This window comes from Exophiala xenobiotica (assembly GCF_000835505.1).
Source record: "Exophiala xenobiotica strain CBS 118157 unplaced genomic scaffold supercont1.6, whole genome shotgun sequence".
Taxonomy (NCBI): Eukaryota; Fungi; Ascomycota; class Eurotiomycetes; order Chaetothyriales; family Herpotrichiellaceae; genus Exophiala; species Exophiala xenobiotica.
The window spans coordinates 2,964,128-2,982,445 of NW_013562489.1; the positions used below are offsets into that span (position 1 = coordinate 2,964,128).

At 48.0% G+C, this 18,318-nt stretch overlaps 4 protein-coding genes across 4 annotated transcripts; 2 read left to right on the forward strand and 2 right to left on the reverse strand.

The window, feature by feature from the left end:
* Window positions 1-2,914: 2,914 nt before the first annotated feature.
* Window positions 2,915-3,654, reverse strand: PV05_10377 (uncharacterized protein). Its single transcript, XM_013456808.1, has 3 exons — window positions 3,397-3,654; window positions 3,275-3,335; window positions 2,915-3,221 (listed from the first exon to the last, which is right to left on the reverse strand). The coding sequence occupies exons 1-3, from the start codon at window positions 3,637-3,639 to the stop codon at window positions 3,118-3,120; spliced, it is 408 nt and encodes a 135-aa protein (XP_013312262.1). The 5' UTR covers window positions 3,640-3,654; the 3' UTR covers window positions 2,915-3,117.
* A 3,545-nt stretch (window positions 3,655-7,199) lies between these two features.
* Window positions 7,200-7,815, forward strand: PV05_10378 (uncharacterized protein). The gene is made up of 2 exons (XM_013456809.1): window positions 7,200-7,503; window positions 7,564-7,815. Exons 1-2 carry the CDS (start codon window positions 7,371-7,373, stop codon window positions 7,692-7,694), a joined length of 264 nt encoding a protein of 87 aa, XP_013312263.1. The 5' UTR covers window positions 7,200-7,370; the 3' UTR covers window positions 7,695-7,815.
* A 5,959-nt stretch (window positions 7,816-13,774) lies between these two features.
* On the forward strand, window positions 13,775-16,474 carry PV05_10379 (uncharacterized protein). Its single transcript, XM_013456810.1, has one exon. The coding sequence runs from the start codon at window positions 13,873-13,875 to the stop codon at window positions 16,261-16,263; it is 2,391 nt and encodes a 796-aa protein (XP_013312264.1). The 5' UTR covers window positions 13,775-13,872; the 3' UTR covers window positions 16,264-16,474.
* PV05_10380 (uncharacterized protein) lies at window positions 16,325-18,055 on the reverse strand. The gene has a single exon (XM_013456811.1). The coding sequence runs from the start codon at window positions 17,958-17,960 to the stop codon at window positions 16,482-16,484; it is 1,479 nt and encodes a 492-aa protein (XP_013312265.1). The 5' UTR covers window positions 17,961-18,055; the 3' UTR covers window positions 16,325-16,481.
* Window positions 18,056-18,318: the final 263 nt, after the last annotated feature.

Consider the following 18,318-nt stretch of genomic DNA (forward strand, 5'->3'; position numbering starts at 1 on the left):
AAATATATTATTAAGATATATAATTACGAATTTTACGATATATTTCTATAGAATATAGTTTATTAATATCTAAAATATAGTTAGTGTATTATAGAGCCTAAATAGTATAGCGTAGTATTCGAACTTTTCTTCTCGCGTATTAAACGTAGTCTTCTTACGACTATCGAGATATATCTAAATCTAATAGTATTCTTATATAAGATCTAGTTTTGATAGAAATTTAGTATTCCTAATAAAATTAAGATATTCCTAAATTCGAGGTAGAGGATAACTATTTTTAATTGTAATAGCGTTTAATACTCGGTAATTAATATATATTCTTTACTTATCTCCTAGTTTTTTAACGAATAGAATAGAGAATCTCTATAAGGACGTAAACTCGCGAATAATGCTCTATTATAGTATCTATATAATCTATCGACTTTACTCTATAATATATATTAAGGAGAGAGGATACGTATTAATATTAATTAGCGTAGAATTACTCGTAGAGATACAGTAATCGTCTTAATATATAGAGGAAAGGATAGTAGAAAGTTCTTCCTTAAAAATCCTCTTGAATTGTTTTAAAAGGGTATATAACGGTTTATTTTAGTTTGTAATCGCTAGCTAAACTAGCTCCCTAAGAGTAGTAGAAAGATCTTAACGAGGATACGATCCTTTAATATACCCTAGAAAGAGATTAGTTATCTTCTTTCCGAGAGCCCTAAGAGTCGTACGAAGGCTTAATAGCTAGGTAGTATCCGTATTAGTACGAATTAAGTTAGATAGATTTATATCGATAAAAGAAAGTATATAGAGTATTCTAGATTTATTATAGACCTAAATTCTTATTTATTATTAATCGATTTTAGGATTAGCGATTTATAATCATTTAAAATTAAGAATTAGATTATACCTCGAAATTTTAAGTATACGGATCGTTAGATCTATAGAATATTAATAGATACGAAGCGTAAAGCGAGCTCTTCCTAGACTAGCGATATATATACTACTAGCGACTTAAACCTAATATAGTAAAGAGTCGATTACAATCTCTATCTATAGCTTACGAGCAATATTAGTCGAAAGGTACTACTCCGTAGCCTTCGAGTTAACTAGAATTCGTATAAATACAAAAGTTTAAGTTATACTTATAATACTTTATAACTAATAGGTAGCGGTATTCTATAAATATATCTTAAGGGTATAGACTTATTTTACTTTACGTAATTAATTGAATTAGTTAGAATCCTTTTAATTCTACTATTAGGTTACTAATTTAGTCGTCTATAGTACTTCTTTATTTATCTATAATTCTCTCTAGTCGTTATAAGGTCCCGTAATAGTACGTAACTTTCCGAAACTCTTTAGTTTCTCTTTGTTTTTCTACTATGGTTAAAACTTTCTAATCTCTTTACTCTATTAGGGTTATCGCGTACTAAAACCTTCTTAGCCTCGATAGGGCGGACCCTTATAAGTAGTTAATATTAATTTCGTATAACTATAGAACTAATAATTAATAGAGCTATATTTAAAGTAAGTAGTATTCCTTCGATACTAGTCCCGCTATTCTTTTATATCTTTATTAGATATTACAATAGTATACGCTATAGTAAAATATATTAGCTTTTATATATTATCTCGACGAAATATTCTAGAGAGAGTAAAGATACAATCTATTCTATATTATCTTACTCTCTTATAGATATATACTTTAATAGTCTTAATCTATTGTTATTAATTAGTATACTTAATATATTTAAATAAAGCTAGGTTATTCTATTTAGAGTATTTTACTATTTCTATTTAGATAGTATTATTAAGGCTAGTATAAAAATACTTCTTAATCTTTAATATAATCTTTTCTAGCTAAATATAAATTATAAAGTAAATTAGGTCTTAAGTATATTCTATAGTAGAGCGATCGCTCTAGATATATATATACTACTAATTATATAGTTAAGATTACTTATTATTATCCTTAAAGATCTCGCGTAACTAAGTAAGGTAGTTAATAATAGTGAGTATAGAACTATAAGTTAATGTATATATCTAGTATATATATTCTATAAGATAGGTAGACGCTATTTTTACCTTCTTACGTTTACTTATCTAGTGTTCTTGTCGATTATAGAAGTTAATTTAGTTCGTAACGTTTTATATATAGTCGTCGAGTTAACTATTACTACGGTCGCTATTATATACGCGTAGTTTACGTATCTTTAGTCCTTACGAAATAGAAGTATTATTTATAATACTATAATATTATTCGCTAATATATATATATATTCGTAATATTTCGCTAAGTTATCTAATAGTAATACTATTAGACTAAGTAAAGAGCGAAATACTATATAATATACTAAGAGAATTAGTATTAATGGGTATAGGGTTCTTATCTTAGCTACTAAGGTCGCTACTACTACTATTATTAATATAGCCGACCTTTAGAGAAGAAGGAAGGTCTATTCTACAATAAAAGGGTCTAGAAGGAAGAAGAGTTAAGGCGTATCTATCCGTAATAACGAGGATTTAGTAAACCTCTCTTTATTTCGTCCTCTTCTTTCTTCTCTAATATCCTTATTAGCTAAAAAGTCTTCTTTTCTACGAGACTTTAGTTTCTTCGTGTCGTTACGTTTAATTACTATACGTTTTAGGGGTTTTAGGGCCTTAAAGTCTATCTTATTAACTCTTCCTTCTCTTTTTAGAAACTAAATATACGTAATTACGATACAATATAAATAGTTTTATTACTACTCTACTAATCTCTCTAGTAAAAATTCCTTATATTAAAGTATTAGAATTAAGGTCGCTATCGTTATTAAAGTCGTCGTTAAGGGCTATCGTCGATATAGAGGATAACAAAGGATCGAAGCAGTTAGAATCGTTACGGGCGTATAAGACCCGCTAACTACCCTTACAAGAGAATACGGCCGCTCTTGTAAGTAGGTTCGTTACTACCACCTATGGTTGTAGCGGTGGAAGAGATTAATTAACTAACTAATCTAAGAGGGAAAGACTGGCCGCTATATGTAGTCACTCGTAACTGAGCGTAAGGAGGGGGAATACTAGGCTGGGCAAGTATCCCGACGCTAATATCACAACCGGTCTTCACCGAGAACACGGCACCATCTCTTACTTCTTGTAAGTATTTCCGTCGGGCGCAGTGTAGGTGGAAGATCCACTGCCGGAGTTGTAATAAGTGCTGCCGTTGCCATTGGAGTAGTAGTACGATCCATCTATAGAAGCCGTTAGCCATTGTAAAGCGTTGCTCAGAAGGATGAGAACCCACTGGTGTTGGAGTAATGATAAGCATCGCCGCTTAGTTGGCTGCGAGTGTCATAGCTATTACCCTATAGTGTAGCTAAGTCAGCGTAAAGTCCAATGCAGAAAGGTGGAACAGGTGCATTGTACTTGGCTGTTGGTGCCACTGCCGGTGATGGTGTAAGGGGTGTATGAGCTGGAGCCGGATTTGCTAGGCATTTTGACGAGCAAGAGGGGTAATCTGAGGTTTTGGAGCTCTGCCGAACGATGTGAGAAGCAACTACTGGGCGAATGTGTGTGTGAGGTTGTGGAATTGGGAATTTTGTGATGGAAAGGAAAGGACAGGGAAGAGAGAAACAGATCCGCAAAGAAGACGAACTTCACCTCAGCCATGGAAGAGTATTCACGGCACAGCAGTGCAAGGCTGCGCTAGTCAGGTGAAGTGTGTCAGCCTCGACGACTACCTCAACTAGCTTAGTGCGGGGGAAGTAAATCGGAAACTTTGCCGAGGACTGCTCCAGAACTTGGCCCTAGGTGGCCGTGGTGGCCCCATCCAAAACGCGCTCGTGCAGCGACCTTTCACTTCTCCATCAGTGTGCATCTCACAAGCCGGAAACCCTCCTGTGTTGGTGTTGATACTAAGCTCGATCTTGAGTCTCGTATCTCCCTGGCCAGGAAGCACTTCTAAACATGTGGCTATGCTGAACGACTCAAGCGCCGACTCGCGGACGACGTCAACGCGATTCCGGGCAACGCCTTTGTTCCGCTCACTGCCTGCTATCCACTGCACGGATCAGGCATTGTGGCTATTGCGTGGCTCATGGCAACTTGTGCAGGCCGCCGATGAACTGATTCAACTGCTGAGCGGATTTATTGATCCGCTCACAAACGCGGTGTCACTATATCCATCCTGGTGGAGTATTGAGCATTGATCACGCACAACTTCTGAAAGCTACGACACTAGCGCGGTTGCCTGGTACAGGTAGGCGCACCCTCGAGAGGCAAACATTTGTTCGACCATTGTAGGAGACGGTTTCCAGACCGGCCTCTCAGGTTTTAGTTACACTAGGCTGTCCCGTGGCATTGCATTCCTGCGAGCTGAACCATTGGCCATTGATTGGGAATTCAGTGACCGAAACCATCAACCAGTTCTCGGTGTTTCAGCCTCGGGCACCCCAGAATGACTTTTTCTTCACACAAGTGATCCGGTCCCAAGGCGCTGGCGGCCCAGATTGGACCAGACATTCAGGAAAATGTCCAGGATTATTATTCATGGGGCCCAGGATGTAACCTGCCATTCCATGGAACAGAATGGAGCGTCAATCAGATCTGAGAACGACCGACTTTCAGGCTGGATTTCTCTTCTCGGTGGAGCAGTTGCACTTTGAGAGCGTCAATTTCGCCTTTTTCGACGGTTTCTGTCTCTGCGCCACCCATATTGCAATTGCAATTCACCTATAACGGCTTGAAATCCGCGAGCACCGTGTCTCGTTGGCTGTTGGATCCAACGTGAAGCTCAGGCTGAATTGCTCAGCAATCTTGCCATTCGTCGAGTCTAGCACAGCCCTTCCGTTTGCTGGAGTGATTGTCCTGGTCTCACAGCTCTCTCAGAGCCGATCTCATGCCGTTGAAGCATATAAAGTCAGTTACAATGTGCGTGTTCTCTGTGAAGGTATCTTGCGAATCTGTGTACTCATTCCTCTTTCATTCCGATACTACTTACTGTTCCACAGAAAGACTAAAGCAATTTACCTACTCATTATGTGGTAAGTCAAAGCGAGCAGGCTACGTTGTGTTGCTAGGGCTAACGCCACCTACAGTCGCTACCCAATTACCTGTCAAAAGCCCGGCCTGGTCGACCACACACGGGCTCGGGTCGCAGACACCTGCGAGCCCATCCATGTGGCAATCGCAGAACAGCATCCTTCTGAACGCCTCGAGAATCCGAACGATCTAGAACCACTTGTCTGTGGTGGATCTGGTAAATATGTTTGGTTCTGCTGCCATTGCGGTCATGGACCACATAACCCGGCGCACGACACACATTGCTCCAATTGCCACAGGAAAAGTTGCTCCAAATGCAAGACTGAGAAGAGGAAATGATTCCGACAAAGCCTTGTGTATCCAATCCATGGTACGTACCTTGGTCTTGTTCAGGCGCTCTCAAACAGCAACTAACTTGCTCCCAAGGCCGGCTCACAAGGCCGGGCTTCAACCTTGGCTGCAAGGCTCTGCCGTTTGAAGGCGAAAGGGATCGCAAGCTTTGCTTAGGGCTGCAATAGTGAGGCTGTGGGATGGGATATGCGGAGGACCGTGCTTGATTACGACCAGATTGTGATGGAGGAACCTGTAGTTGCAAAGGCAAGGATAGTCGGAACATTGGACTCCTTTGGCGTCGAAACATAGCTTTGATGAGCTTAGCTATTCTTTCAATCGATCAGAAACAGTCGTCATTCGTGGGATTTGTACAATGAGTTTCAGCCATCGGCGATCATGGTCGGTAGCCGACAAGACGTGCGTGACCCGCATTCGCTTCGACGGCAAACTAGATCTAGCCTACGTTCAATTCCATGACCGGGCGGATTGTCGCTGACTGTCCCTGTACGGCCTTTTCAGACTCAGCCTCCCTTCACAAGGCTGCAACGCCGGCCCACAAGGCTGAACAGCGCAGCCCTGTGGATCAGACGCCCTGAAGTCATACACTACTATGTAGGCAGTATGCTAGTCTAGAAGATAGTGAGGCGTTAAGACCTAAAACATAGTTATTGCAAGTTAGTATTGTGAACATTCGCTTGTGTGGAAGTAGTCGAATAGTGGTCTGAAACGCAGACGGCCTGTTTCTGACCGTGGCGCAGGTATCCACCGAACTGCTCCGCAACAGACATAACAACTTCAGAAATGTCACGAAGAGAACGTCACCAAGCATGTGAAGCGTCTAGGTAACGTCTAATTGCAATCAGAACACAGTCAAGGCGGACTTTTGGTAAGAGTAGCCTCGCCAGGCGGAATGACGTTTATCCACATCCGCGTCGCCAAGCCATGGCCAGGCATCAAAAATTGGGAAAACAGGCAGGCAAATCTCATTTAATCATCTCTCCATCGCCATTCACCATGCCAGACAACAGTAATACTCCGCCTTGGAGTGTCCTTTTGTGGCTGTGACAGAGTTACAGATGCACTAGTTCATTGCTCGACACACCCCTCGAGATCTATGGCCCATCTGCTTGATATGGATCAACGGCACGTTCTGACCCTCTGCGGCCTGGCCGATTGTTCTCCCGTTCGAGCATTGCCTTCATCGTGCACGTTCGTTTTCTCTGGCGGCCACTGTTCCGTCTCGTATTATCAGGCACTAGTGCTTGATGGAACTACGCCCTGTGCGAGAGAAAAATGATACTGCCCAAGACGCAATTACGCCTTCAGGCTTCGGTGGGGCAAGCAACGATGCCTTCCAACTGCGACGAAGAAGTCCTGTCAATATCCCTTTGTGGACGCGTCCCCAATCACGACCATGCCGAGCTTCCCGAGCCTGAGAAGCTCCCAGTTGGTGCTGATCAAGTCTACCGCACATCTGCTTGTCCTTTTGGCCGGGAACCGCATCCTTTTCTTATAACGCCTACTCAAACCGAGCGTCTTGGTCTCGCCGCTAGATCGACGATTTGCTGCTTCGTTCTATCGAGAGCTACCGGGAAGTTTGCTATCAGGAAACTTCTACTAACTTACCCCCGGTCCCCCAACATAGCGGTGCTCCCGAGCTTTCAGTCTGGCACAACGCCGTCATCCCTGCTCCACAGGGACCGTAAGGCAACTTTCATCATGGCTGTGGACCTGAGAAACAGGAGATCTGATTGCGGTGAAGGTAAGACCTGGCGCTCAGCCTTCGTGACAGCAGGTCCCAGAGAAGATTTAAGAGTCGTGCAACTCCCATTTGTTTTGTGCGCTTGCTTTCAAACCTTCCACACCAGCTACATCATTCCCAGATTTGTTATTTCAGTTCTTCTTTGTATTAACACTTCTACTTCCGCAACTTGATTCAGCGATGCCATCAAAGCCCGAAAAGAAAGGCCCTATCAATGCCTGGAAGTGTTGCCAGTGCGAGGAAGCAAACTTACTAGTACTTCATCATGATCGATGTCCAGCTTGCAACCATCGAGAATGTCGAGCCGGCTGCAAGAGGATCCACCTCAAACCGAGGAGGGCCTCTCAAAGGGAGGACCGGACACCTCCTCGACAATCTCGCTAGCTCGGTGCTCTTTGGTACGCAGTCGGTACCCCAAGATCATAGGGGAAATTGGCTAATGTTATGAGTGCAACAAGCGAAGTCACGGGTCAGTCAAGCGATCCGCGGTCATGGGCGGTCACACGCGCTGAGTATACCGCCATCGTGGTCTGAGAATTGCGTCTTTCAGGGATTACGCAGACGTTACGGAGGAGCTGCTCGAACCTAAGTCAAGCATTGTGGCTCGCAGCGCCTACAAGGTTTCGAAGCAGATCGAGATCGTTGATTGAAAGTGGCAGGCTTTGTTCGACATTACTTTGCATTACTACTATAGCTTACATGGATTTCCCCTCGTTCTACCTCTGCGTCAATCTATCGGAGGCCACCCTCAAAATCTTTTTCGTGCTTTCATTCAGATCTTACAGGTCTATGTCTGGTTATTGGGAGTTCCCTTGCCCGCAAAAGACCTTGGTTGCGGATACCGAGTACTTTTGCTTATCTGGCATGGCGCTTCTGCGCGTGCATGGACACTTTCCCCACCTGCAGCTGCCACGCGAGGAACATTCCACTGAACACTTTTTCCCACCCTCCTTCCCAGGACACGGCTTTTTGGTTTCTCAAGCATCATCTACCCGAAAGCTTCTACGCACGATGCTGCTCTCACTTATCTCTAATTCGAGACCATGACCCTTGCTTGGCGAAGGTACGAACTGGCCATTGACTCACAAGACCATCCTCTCTTTGTCAAAAGTTTGCAGTACCACCTTCACCTCTTCTTTCACCGTTTCGGTTAGAAGACGCCCTGGTGATGCTGGGCTGGCGTAGCGCCGATCGACCTCCCTAGAAGCAAGCCTAATGCAAAAAAAAAGCAAAAGTTTTCTGTAAGGTCGCACGTGGCGACAGGGATCATTATTCTGCTGCAGGGGGGGTATACGAGGCGCTAAGACGCCATCGTTTCTCGTCTGAAATGACCTTCTCGAAGAAAGACAAGATCGGCACTTGTCACCTGTACATGTTGCAGCTTGAATGCTCAGTCTGTCTCTCAGAAGAAGGGTAACAGGCAAACAAAGGCGACTGGTAGGCTGAATCCGGATCCCATCTCTGGCGATGACAGACTCAGGCAGCGCCACTACTTCACTTACCCGCCTCGTGCCCTGAGCCTACCCTGGTGCCAGCCCTTCATTTACACGCTGTCGAATTTTGGGATCGGGCAGTCATGCCCCATTGCTGTACTCCTGCGCGTAAGGCCACGGCTTCATTGGACGCTTGCCTTTCGAAGCAGGCGCAGAGACTATGCCATAAAACATGCCCCAGCTTGCAAAAGGCTGCAAGAGCCGGCGCCTTATACCAGCCGACGCTACTCTCCGGGGGTTTGACTAATTTCTCGGATCTGGATGAGATGTCCTTTTCCAGAACACGATACAGCATTGGAACCACCCACACAAGACTTTGTATTCGTTGTTTCCATGCAGAAATCATGCCAGGAGCTGTACCCTTTACCCCTGCTGGACCCCACATACCAGATTACTGCTTGAATGGCTGCTTCCCCGGAGTCCAATGGGAGCCATGATGTCGGGTTCCCAACAAGAGGCCTGGCAGCAGGGCATGTACCTACTCATGAGCCCTGCCGGGCAAATACACCGCCCCCTCTCGAAGGTGCCTTCAGTTTTCCTAGTCAACATATAACAGGGAAAGGGGTCAGTATTTAGACCAGAGCCCTTCCCACCTTCCATGTGAGGTCTTAGAGTACAACCTTGCTCTTTCACACAAGCGTTTCGGCCTCAAAGGTTACTTCAAACGCACAACCCTCGTCTTTTGGTTGCCTTCAACTTGGGCCTTGAGACACTTGCGCTGCTCATGGATCGAAACAAGTCTTCACGACATCGACTCGCGCCTGCAACACACTGGTACTGTTGCCAATGTGATCTGTCAAAGAAAGACACTCCTTATCTACGCACTCCTTATCTGCGTGATTTGTACAACAAGTGTCTGAAATGCGAGCATCCTAGATGCAAGTCATGTCCGCCACTAGCAATCAGACGATGACCTCGACAACCTCCCCTCTGTGTCAGAACCGGTAGGTATGCATAGACATCTAGTCTCCCAAGTCTGTGACTGACATTATCGCTGTAGCAGACTTCAATAGCAACCGGCATCGGTCTGTCTACGGACAACTTTGGCAACTCTTGACTCCTCGAGACCGCTCCAGTTTCTCAACAAGTGACAGGACCTCGGTTATCCATGGGAGGCTGCCCAGGCCTACTTGTTCCCTCGAAAACCTACCGTCGAGCATGTCGAAACCCATGTGGCTGACGATGGTGACTCATCCGCCTACAAAGTTACACGAAAAGGAGAAGGGCAACTCTCTCGATGACTCTCCTCAGCGTCACGGGCAGAAAAGATCAAGATAATGACGAAAGGGGGTCGATAATCAGAGCCGCGAAGCTCTTCATTTCATACCTCGATCGAATGATTATGTACTCGAGTTTCTCTACCATCTATCCATGAACTAGTATCTGGCAAGAATGGAGGGGTTCACCAACTATATGCCCTCCTTTCAATGCCCGGAACTTACAGCTTGTCATCACCTTGTATGTTTGTCTAGGATCGTCGTGTCTGTAACCTTCGTGGTCGGTGACATCTGCTCTTTCTTGCGCCTATCGTGGTACCAATCCTGGATATGCTCCTCAAGGCGACATTGCTCTGTCTCGTCACATTCTGCTCCTGCCTCTCATGCATGCCACATCTTGGCCGTATTCAAGAGAGCTGCTCACGGTCTTTTTCGAAGGGGGTCCGACTGAAGTAGAAACATCTGACAGACTCGACAATGGTCCAGTAGCTCAACCTTACCGCCCTGAACCTTCACAATTCGTAAAACCGTTTTCCTGAGATATCCGATCAAAACATGGTTGGGCCACAGAGGTACTCATCTGACTTTGGGCGATCGCTGGCTGTTGAGCCTATGGGCTGGCAAATCGATTGAATCATTTCATCACGAGATTAGGAAAGAGACAGCGAGAGAGAGTATATATGCCAAAAAGTTTGAAGCATTACAAGGATATTAGACATTCGCACTCGAGAGCGCAAAGGGTCCGCCTACCTAGTCATACTGCAAAGTGAAGTTAGGGGCTAGTATATAACCACCCGGGGCCCTCCTGACATGGCTTTTTAGGGGAGAAGGTGCCATTGACCCCCCTGGCACGGCTGGCTAATGCTTGCTTGCTTGCTTTTTTTTTAACCAGCCTGATCCCAATCCGGGAGGATTCATGGCTTTTGGGTCGAGAGACAATTGCCGTCAACCACCACTGTCCGTCCGGTCCAGCCTTCCTTCAGTGGCAGGAGGGAGGAGAGGAGGTCGACGGCCTTTTACCTGGCTACAGGGCTGGAATAGCTACGAGACCACTGTCTAGCAGTCTGGGCCGGACTGGGGAGGAGCTATCATAGTTCTAATCTTTGTGTCAAATGAGAGTAGCTAGCATAGGATATTTGTTGTCGACTGGGAGGAGCTAGTTAGCATTGAAACTTTGGGCGGGGACCAAAGTTATTATTGGGAACACGAGCATAAAGTCCAAAGAAAGTTCTGTGGTTTTAGTCCAGTACCCTGGACATTTGGTCTCTTGCGAGCAAAAGTACTTTTTTGTAATGGTAATGGGCTTGGAAAGGTTTCGAAGGGGGTGGTTCATTCCAGATCACTGATCCCTAAGAGTATGTGCTAATGACTCTTTGAAGCTTTAGGTCCCAGAAGGTAGATCTGGAGCGAAACCTATATATATACGACAAAAGGCGCGAGACGACATACACGACCTTTTGACTATTAGTACTTCCCTTTTCGAGGAAAGTACCCCGTCTGCGACTCGTATGTTCTTCGAACTCATATTTACTGTAAACTTCAGATAGCCCGATCTGACATGTGCTCGAAGCTGTACTAAAAGCGTCATGTCATGTCACGGATTCCCAATCGAGACCGACATGCTTGTAGCCCCTTGGACTTCCGTTCATACGGTCAAGAAAAACCCCAAGGCTGAAGTGTTTCCTGCAAAAGAGTGTCACTTGACAATTCGCCGGCTTGCCAACCAGCCGCAATTTCTACTGATCGTCCAGTGGCAGACTTGTAGTGGCCGAGGGTCCAGGGAGTTTTGATAACCGGTGTAGATATTGCACACTGCAGTAATTAGACGATTGTCGCGGGAAGGTTAGCTAGCACCCAACCACGACCAGCCAATTCTGTGATTGGTCGATATCCACTGCAGCTTTCTTTGTTGACTGACCGGTCACTGAAACTGATATTTGGCAGGAGACAACGGCCGGCATGAGCGGGACTTCTGGAGAAGTGATGCCATGTAGCGATGCAACCTTAGCGGAAGGCTGCTTAAAAGCTGGATAGAAAGTGGTTGATCCACGATTAGTTTGAAGTCCGGACGGCGACCTTGGAAGATTGCATTCGTCTCTAGATTCACATTGCGTCTGCTGGGCGCTAAACCAAGCCACCGCTGCTACTGCAAAAGGTCAATGAGGCGGCTGACAGGAGAAAGGCACACAGGCGCAGGTGGGTCTGAGACACCAACCTGAAGTCACAGAAAGCCAGTTCACACCGTGTGCTTGGGAGCTGACTAGACCACGCAATCGCACGGCGAGTCCGTTGAGCAGCCTGGAAGGCGTCTCACCTAGCCTGGCTGTCTGCGGTTGCCTTAAGCAAAACTTCGACCGGTCCACTCTCACCACCCAACGCGATAAGCTGGGTTGGTAGGTCACCATCGTCTGGCAGCAATTTCCATTCCAAACTCCATGCTCACTCATTGGGAAATCGGTCCGTCTTACTGTTCGTCGCTCCTTCCATTCGCGACACCGCGAACAGCGACTGGCATCGCCCGCTGTGGCAGTGCTAGCGCGACCAAGCCAACCTTTTTTGCCAATGTCTTCTCTCCCATGGCTGTGAGAGTCACAGTCAACCATGATAGGGAACGGAAGAGCAGGAGCTGTGCCCACATGAGGAGTCAACCTGATTAGGTCCTGCAGGCGTCGGACCAGCAGCTGAGGACAAGGAGGAAAGGGTGGCTGCGCAAAGAATGGATGAGCTGGACCGTTCTGGCCATGAGGACAGAATCAGCCTGGCGGCGACTGCGCCTGGAACATCTGAAAAAGCACAGAGTCGCTGCTCTGGGAAAAGGCCAAAACAACTTGGATGCCCGAATCAAAAGGCCGCCATGTCTTGCCTTGCGTTTGTCAGAGTTTAGTGATAGATGCGCAGGCAAGACCTGGTTAGTCCGATGCGTCTTTGTACCACCTGGCCGGCCCGTCGAGATTTGGCTATGTCAGCTGGAAGCGTTGACAAGTCGTCGTCAAAAGGGGCCTTGAAGGTGGCAGTGTGGATTGAGAGGCACATCGCAGGCATAAGACATTGGCGAGCTCAGCGAAAGGCAGACTGACCTTTGCGATTTTGGGCATCATCAAGCCAATTTTGATGCGGAAGAGATTTCTGCCACTCGGGCTTTCAAAGCGCACACAAAGTCTGTTCAGGTGATAATGGGCTTGCCACCAAGAGCGCAGCACGGTGAAGAAAGGAAATGGTACCTTCGGATGTTTGGCAGGGCCGATCCCCTTCAAGGGCAGCCTGAAATCATCGAGTCATTCTCCACTTCTCACGAGACGAAGCGGTCATGACCATGACCTGGAGGTTCCTGCAGGCGATATCTTCGATGGATAGGTCTGTAACGAGGTGCATAGCGAAAGCACAGCAAGAAGACCAGCCTTCGACAATCTCATGCGTTAGCCCGGCAAGCAGGTATCTGACAAGAACACTGTCAGACATTTTCCCCAACCAGAGGATCATGGCCGTGCCTGCTATGCAAGTGGTGCAAGAGCCGCTCGATCACGGCAATGGGTTCCTTTTCAACTAAGTCTTTGCGAATGCTCGTGAGGAAACTGTTGCTTTGAGCCGAGAGTGGTGCGGTCTGTGTATAGAGGCAGCGGTTGAGTCATCCATAGGTAGTATCGTTCTCATATATCTGTAGTCCGTAACATGCTATGACTACGATCCTGTGCCTCGTTGTTCACACTAGGTTACCGCCAGATGATTGACGGGACAGCCGTCACCAAAGGAATTGCCTACCTAGGTACGGAGTAGGTAGTTAACCACATCCTTCGAGGAAGCCCGTGAAAGCTCTCCCGGGCGGCTGCATCCCCGGTATTATCCCCCACTCCGGGCGCCGTGCTTGGCGATGATGGGAGTCCTCCCGACGCCCTCTTGATTCGTTCCCCCTGAAACGCATCCTGGTGACGTCGGTTGAGGCCAGATCGACCGCTGGCACAAAAATGTTTCCAAACTGCGCCAGTAAAAGTAACTTAACAAGGGCGACGGTGCTGGCAGCCTCGACGACAAAGGCCATTCCGACTGGCCCTAAGGTACAATGTCAAGCTTCTCAAGAGGCTCTCCATTACTACGGAGACTGCTCTCCTGTCTCTCCGCTGTCCTCTTCCTCTGCATCATCTCAGCGCATGCGGCTGCCGCTGGGAATGACACCTTACTATGGGGCCCTTACAGACCAAACCTCTACTTTGGAGTACGCCCTCGCCTGCCAAACAGCTTGATGACAGGCTTGCTATGGGCCAACACAGAAACTTTTGCTACTGCCCAGACTAACTTCCGTCACACCTGCGAACAAAATGAAGGAATGGCAGGGTATGGCTGGGAAGAGTACGACGCTCGGAATGGAGGTCGTCAGACAATACACGATACTGGGAACAAGATCGACCTGACAATTGACTTCGTCAAGATTCCAGGCGGGCAAAACGGAGGAAGTTGGGCTGCGAGGATAAAGGGCACACCGAGAGAAGATGCTCACGCAAACCTTGTTACGGCGCTCGTCTTCTATGCTGGCATGGAAGGACTGGGCCAATTAGCCTTCGAAGACGATGATATTGATACAAAGCAAAAGGTGACCTTGCATGGCTCTACGACCGACCTGGGAGATTTCGACATTGTGTTTACGGATCCAGTCGAGAACCGAATGCCATACAAGACCCATCCATCGTGGGACGAGAAACCACTGGATAGTCCTCTCACTTGCAGCCTGCAATTGCCACCAGATGCCATTTGGCAGGCCAAAAATGTTGTCTTTGCTAGCATGAAGCAGGACATAGACAAATTCTTGCAAGAGTATGGGCAGGAAAACATGCCACCACCATGGGCAGCATTCGCCATCTCACAAGATTCTGGTCCAGGTAACTTCCATATGGTTCAGAAAATCTTCGTTGGTGAATTCGAGTTTGACGTCCTATTCAATTCCGCCTCTGGTCCTTCGATTTCCACCGACACCTTGACCAAAGCTATTGCTGAGTCGTCCACCAGCTTTAGAGCCAAGTTTGACAATATCTTCAAGCCTCTGACACCTTTCACCAAACCTGCTTATACCAGTTTTGCAGAGTCGATGTTCTCCAACCTCTTCGGCGGTATCGGGTATTTCTACGGGGATTCCCTGGTGGATAGATCTTATGCGCCAGAGTACGACGAAGACAACGAAGGCTTTTGGGAGGAAACGGCAGAAGCCCGAGCTCGAGCGGAGGTCGTCAAAGATCCCGCTCGTGAACTTTTTACCAGCGTCCCGTCCAGACCATTCTTTCCCCGTGGCTTTCTGTGGGATGAAGGCTTCCATCTCGTTCCTATTGCTGAGTGGGACCTCGAAATCACCATGGAAATCGTGAAGTCTTGGTTCAATCTCATGGACGAAGACGGCTGGATTGCTAGAGAACAGATACTTGGTCCCGAAGCACGAAGCAAAGTCCCGCCCGAGTTTCAAGTCCAATATCCTCACTATGCCAACCCGCCCACCCTGTTCCTGATCATCGATGTCCTGATGGACAAACTCTCGGATCCCAAATATTCCGCCCAGAAATCTCGAATCGACTCGGAGCTGCGCTCGCTATACCCTCTCCTCAAACGCCAGTACTACTGGTTTCGCCGCACTCAATTTGGCGACATCAAATCCTATGACCGTGAAGCCTTCTCCACGAAAGAAGCCTACCGCTGGCGAGGTCGCACGCCGCAACACATCCTCACCTCCGGACTGGACGACTATCCGCGCCCTCAGCCCCCTCATCCCGGCGAGCTGCACACTGACTTGATCTCGTGGGTCGGACTCATGTCCAAAACTCTCCTCCGTCTGTCCACAATCTTATCCGAGACCGACGACTCTGGAGACTTCAGGACTCAAAGTACCGCCATCCTACGCAATATCGACGATCTACACTGGTCGGCCGAGCACAAAACCTACTGCGATGCCACGATCGACGACTACGAGGACTCCGTGCATGTCTGCCACAAAGGCTACATCTCGCTCTTCCCCTTCATGACAGGCCTCATGCCGGCGACGCATCCCAACCTTCCCCACATTCTCAACCTCATCCGGGCCGAGGATGAACTCTGGTCGCCCTACGGAATCCGATCACTAAGCAAGTCCGACGAATTCTACGGCACGGACGAGAATTACTGGCGCTCCCCAATCTGGATGAACATGAACTATCTCATCCTCAAGAACCTGTTGGCGGTAGCACAAGCACCCGACGCGCCCGCCAAGGTCAAGACGCAAGCGACCAAGATATATACCGAGTTGAGGACGAATCTGGTCAAGAACGTGTTTGACCAGTGGGAAGCCACCGGGTTTGCGTGGGAGCAGTATAATCCCGAGACGGGCGCCGGACAAAGAACTCAGCATTTCACAGGCTGGACGAGTCTCGTCGTGGTGATCATGAGAATGCCGGATCTCAGTGGCGAGGTGGGAATAAAGCATGGCGAGCTGTGAATGGCATCAACGACAGCAACTGCGCACCGATGTGGTCAGCACCATCGGCCATTTCAAGGAGTAAGTTTCTTCAGATGATGATATTACAGTACACACCTATATAGCGACCGTCTTTTATTTCTCACGCCAACCTAAGATATCCAGAGTCGTCGTAGAAAAAGTGAGCACTGCGCCACATTATTCCATTGTCATAATAATCGCTTGATCATCCAGGATCTTCAGGGCACAGACTCTGGGATAAGTTTGCGCAGGTCGTCGTCCACCTTTTGTGCTCGCTCTACCGAGTCCTGCAGGATTTTGACGACAGTCTGATCGATGGACCGAACCTCTGCACCACTCATACAGCTCATGTCCTGTTTCGTAGCGCCCTTCTCCCACGTGCCGTCGACCATCCACTCGGTCGGAACATCGAATTCGACCGAGTCAGTTTCCTTGTTTTTCAAAAGGCTCCCGTTGAACCAGAGTAAGCGGGACTTATGGTCGACATGGGCAATGGTGAAGCTGCAGACTCTATTCTCCGGGACTCCACTACTGCTGTCCAGTTTCACGTGGCCCGTGATGGCCGCATAATGCTGTTCCATCGAGTAAGGTGTGCCGGTCAGTTCGAATCCAAACCACCAGCTCTCCTTATCGCCGTGGCCCTGTCTGTATGTATACGCCTCGCGAACTTCCTTTGTGTTCTGCCACGCAATGTGTAGTAGACCGATGAAGACGTCGAGGCGCGACTTATCGGCAGCGACGACACCAGAGTCACCTTCTTCCGCATACCCTTCGACATAGACTTTGGAATGTTTGATCGTGTCGCTGAGCGTCGTATTCTCGAGCTGCTTTTCCCACCATGCGTGACGTTCCTTGAAGGCGCCCTGCCACAGGAGACGGTCGTGGAACAGTAGCGTACCGGTCTCCAGGTACTGAGGATGCTCGTCGAAGATGACCTCGGGCCGCTGGAGGAACACGGCGTCTGCGTCGAGCAAGATGGCCTGTTCAAAGGTGCTCCCAAGAATGGCAAAGGCTTTGATGGCCCAGCCGCCGTGCGGCAGGTCTAACGTTCGATCGTCAAAGACAGACGTCACATCGTAGGTTGACACGTCTGGCGCCAGGCTAGTAATAAACTCCCGATAAGCTTTTGGCAGGTCGTCTTCGCCCGAGTAAGCAATCTGAATCGGTAGTTTCGACCCCAGGACGTGTCGGAGACTGGTGATGAGGTGGCATGCGTACCGGAAGCGTTGCTTGCCCGTGGTGATGACGAGTCCCTTGGAGCCGGGAACGTATCTTTTACGAAGGTTTCCCAGCGGTTCACTGTTGGGGGAAGAGTCCGGTGCTTGAATGAACGGTACCAGGCTTACAGCCACCGTTTCGATCAATTCGGACCACTTCTCATGTTCCTGTGGTGTCAGGTTCGCCGTCTCCTTGTGAATAATCCATTCTTTGATAACTTTCATTCTCTTTCCCATCTCGCCGAATTGCGACTTGTCCAGTGGATTGGTGCGCATGTAAGAGGCCGCTTCCGCAGCCGAGGCATATGCATACTGTGAGTCGAGAGAAAGACCGTCACTGGTGTGAGGTGGAATATCAGGGCGAGGAGCACCTGCCGGCCACTTCCAGGTCCAAAGCGAAAGAAGGAGGAGGATGGCAAAGGCTGCGACGGCAAGGGACCGACTTCTCGCAGCCAGTGCTCCCGGGAGACGACTTTTCATCGTCAGTAGCTGTCATACCGACTTGGTGAAGAAGTCGACGATGGGAGTTCAGGAAGTCACGCCGAGATTTAGATCAGACAGAGTCTCGATTCAGGCTTCTTTGCACGATGAGGTCGCCCAGCGCCACTAATAACTAGAGCACACGACACGACGCCACCTACCTATATTTGCGGCCCCCATCTGGACCCGGCGGGCGAAGACGTGGCCTTGTGGGGAACATGATTAAACGAGGCCTTGTGAGTCGCATAGGGGTTTCAGAGTGCCCATCATGAGCCTTACCAGCCATTGCAGTTGGGCGTCTAATAAGCGAAGTTGCCGAGCAAGGACAATGGTGTGTACCCATAGTACATAGTGGACA

Coding starts and splice junctions, on each gene's coding strand:
- PV05_10378 (XM_013456809.1), top strand. CDS start 7,371: ATGATCGATGTCCAGCTTGCAACCATCGAGAATGTCGAGCCGGCTGCA. Junction 7,504..7,563: donor CGCTAGCTCGGTGCTCTTTG/GTACGCAGTCGG, acceptor GAGTGCAACAAG/CGAAGTCACGGGTCAGTCAA.
- PV05_10379 (XM_013456810.1), top strand. CDS start 13,873: ATGTCAAGCTTCTCAAGAGGCTCTCCATTACTACGGAGACTGCTCTCC.
- PV05_10377 (XM_013456808.1), bottom strand. CDS start 3,639: ATGGCTGAGGTGAAGTTCGTCTTCTTTGCGGATCTGTTTCTCTCTTCC. Junction 3,336..3,396: donor GCAGTGGCACCAACAGCCAA/GTACAATGCACC, acceptor GCTACACTATAG/GGTAATAGCTATGACACTCG. Junction 3,222..3,274: donor TTATCATTACTCCAACACCA/GTGGGTTCTCAT, acceptor CGGCTTCTATAG/ATGGATCGTACTACTACTCC.
- PV05_10380 (XM_013456811.1), bottom strand. CDS start 17,960: ATGAAAAGTCGTCTCCCGGGAGCACTGGCTGCGAGAAGTCGGTCCCTT.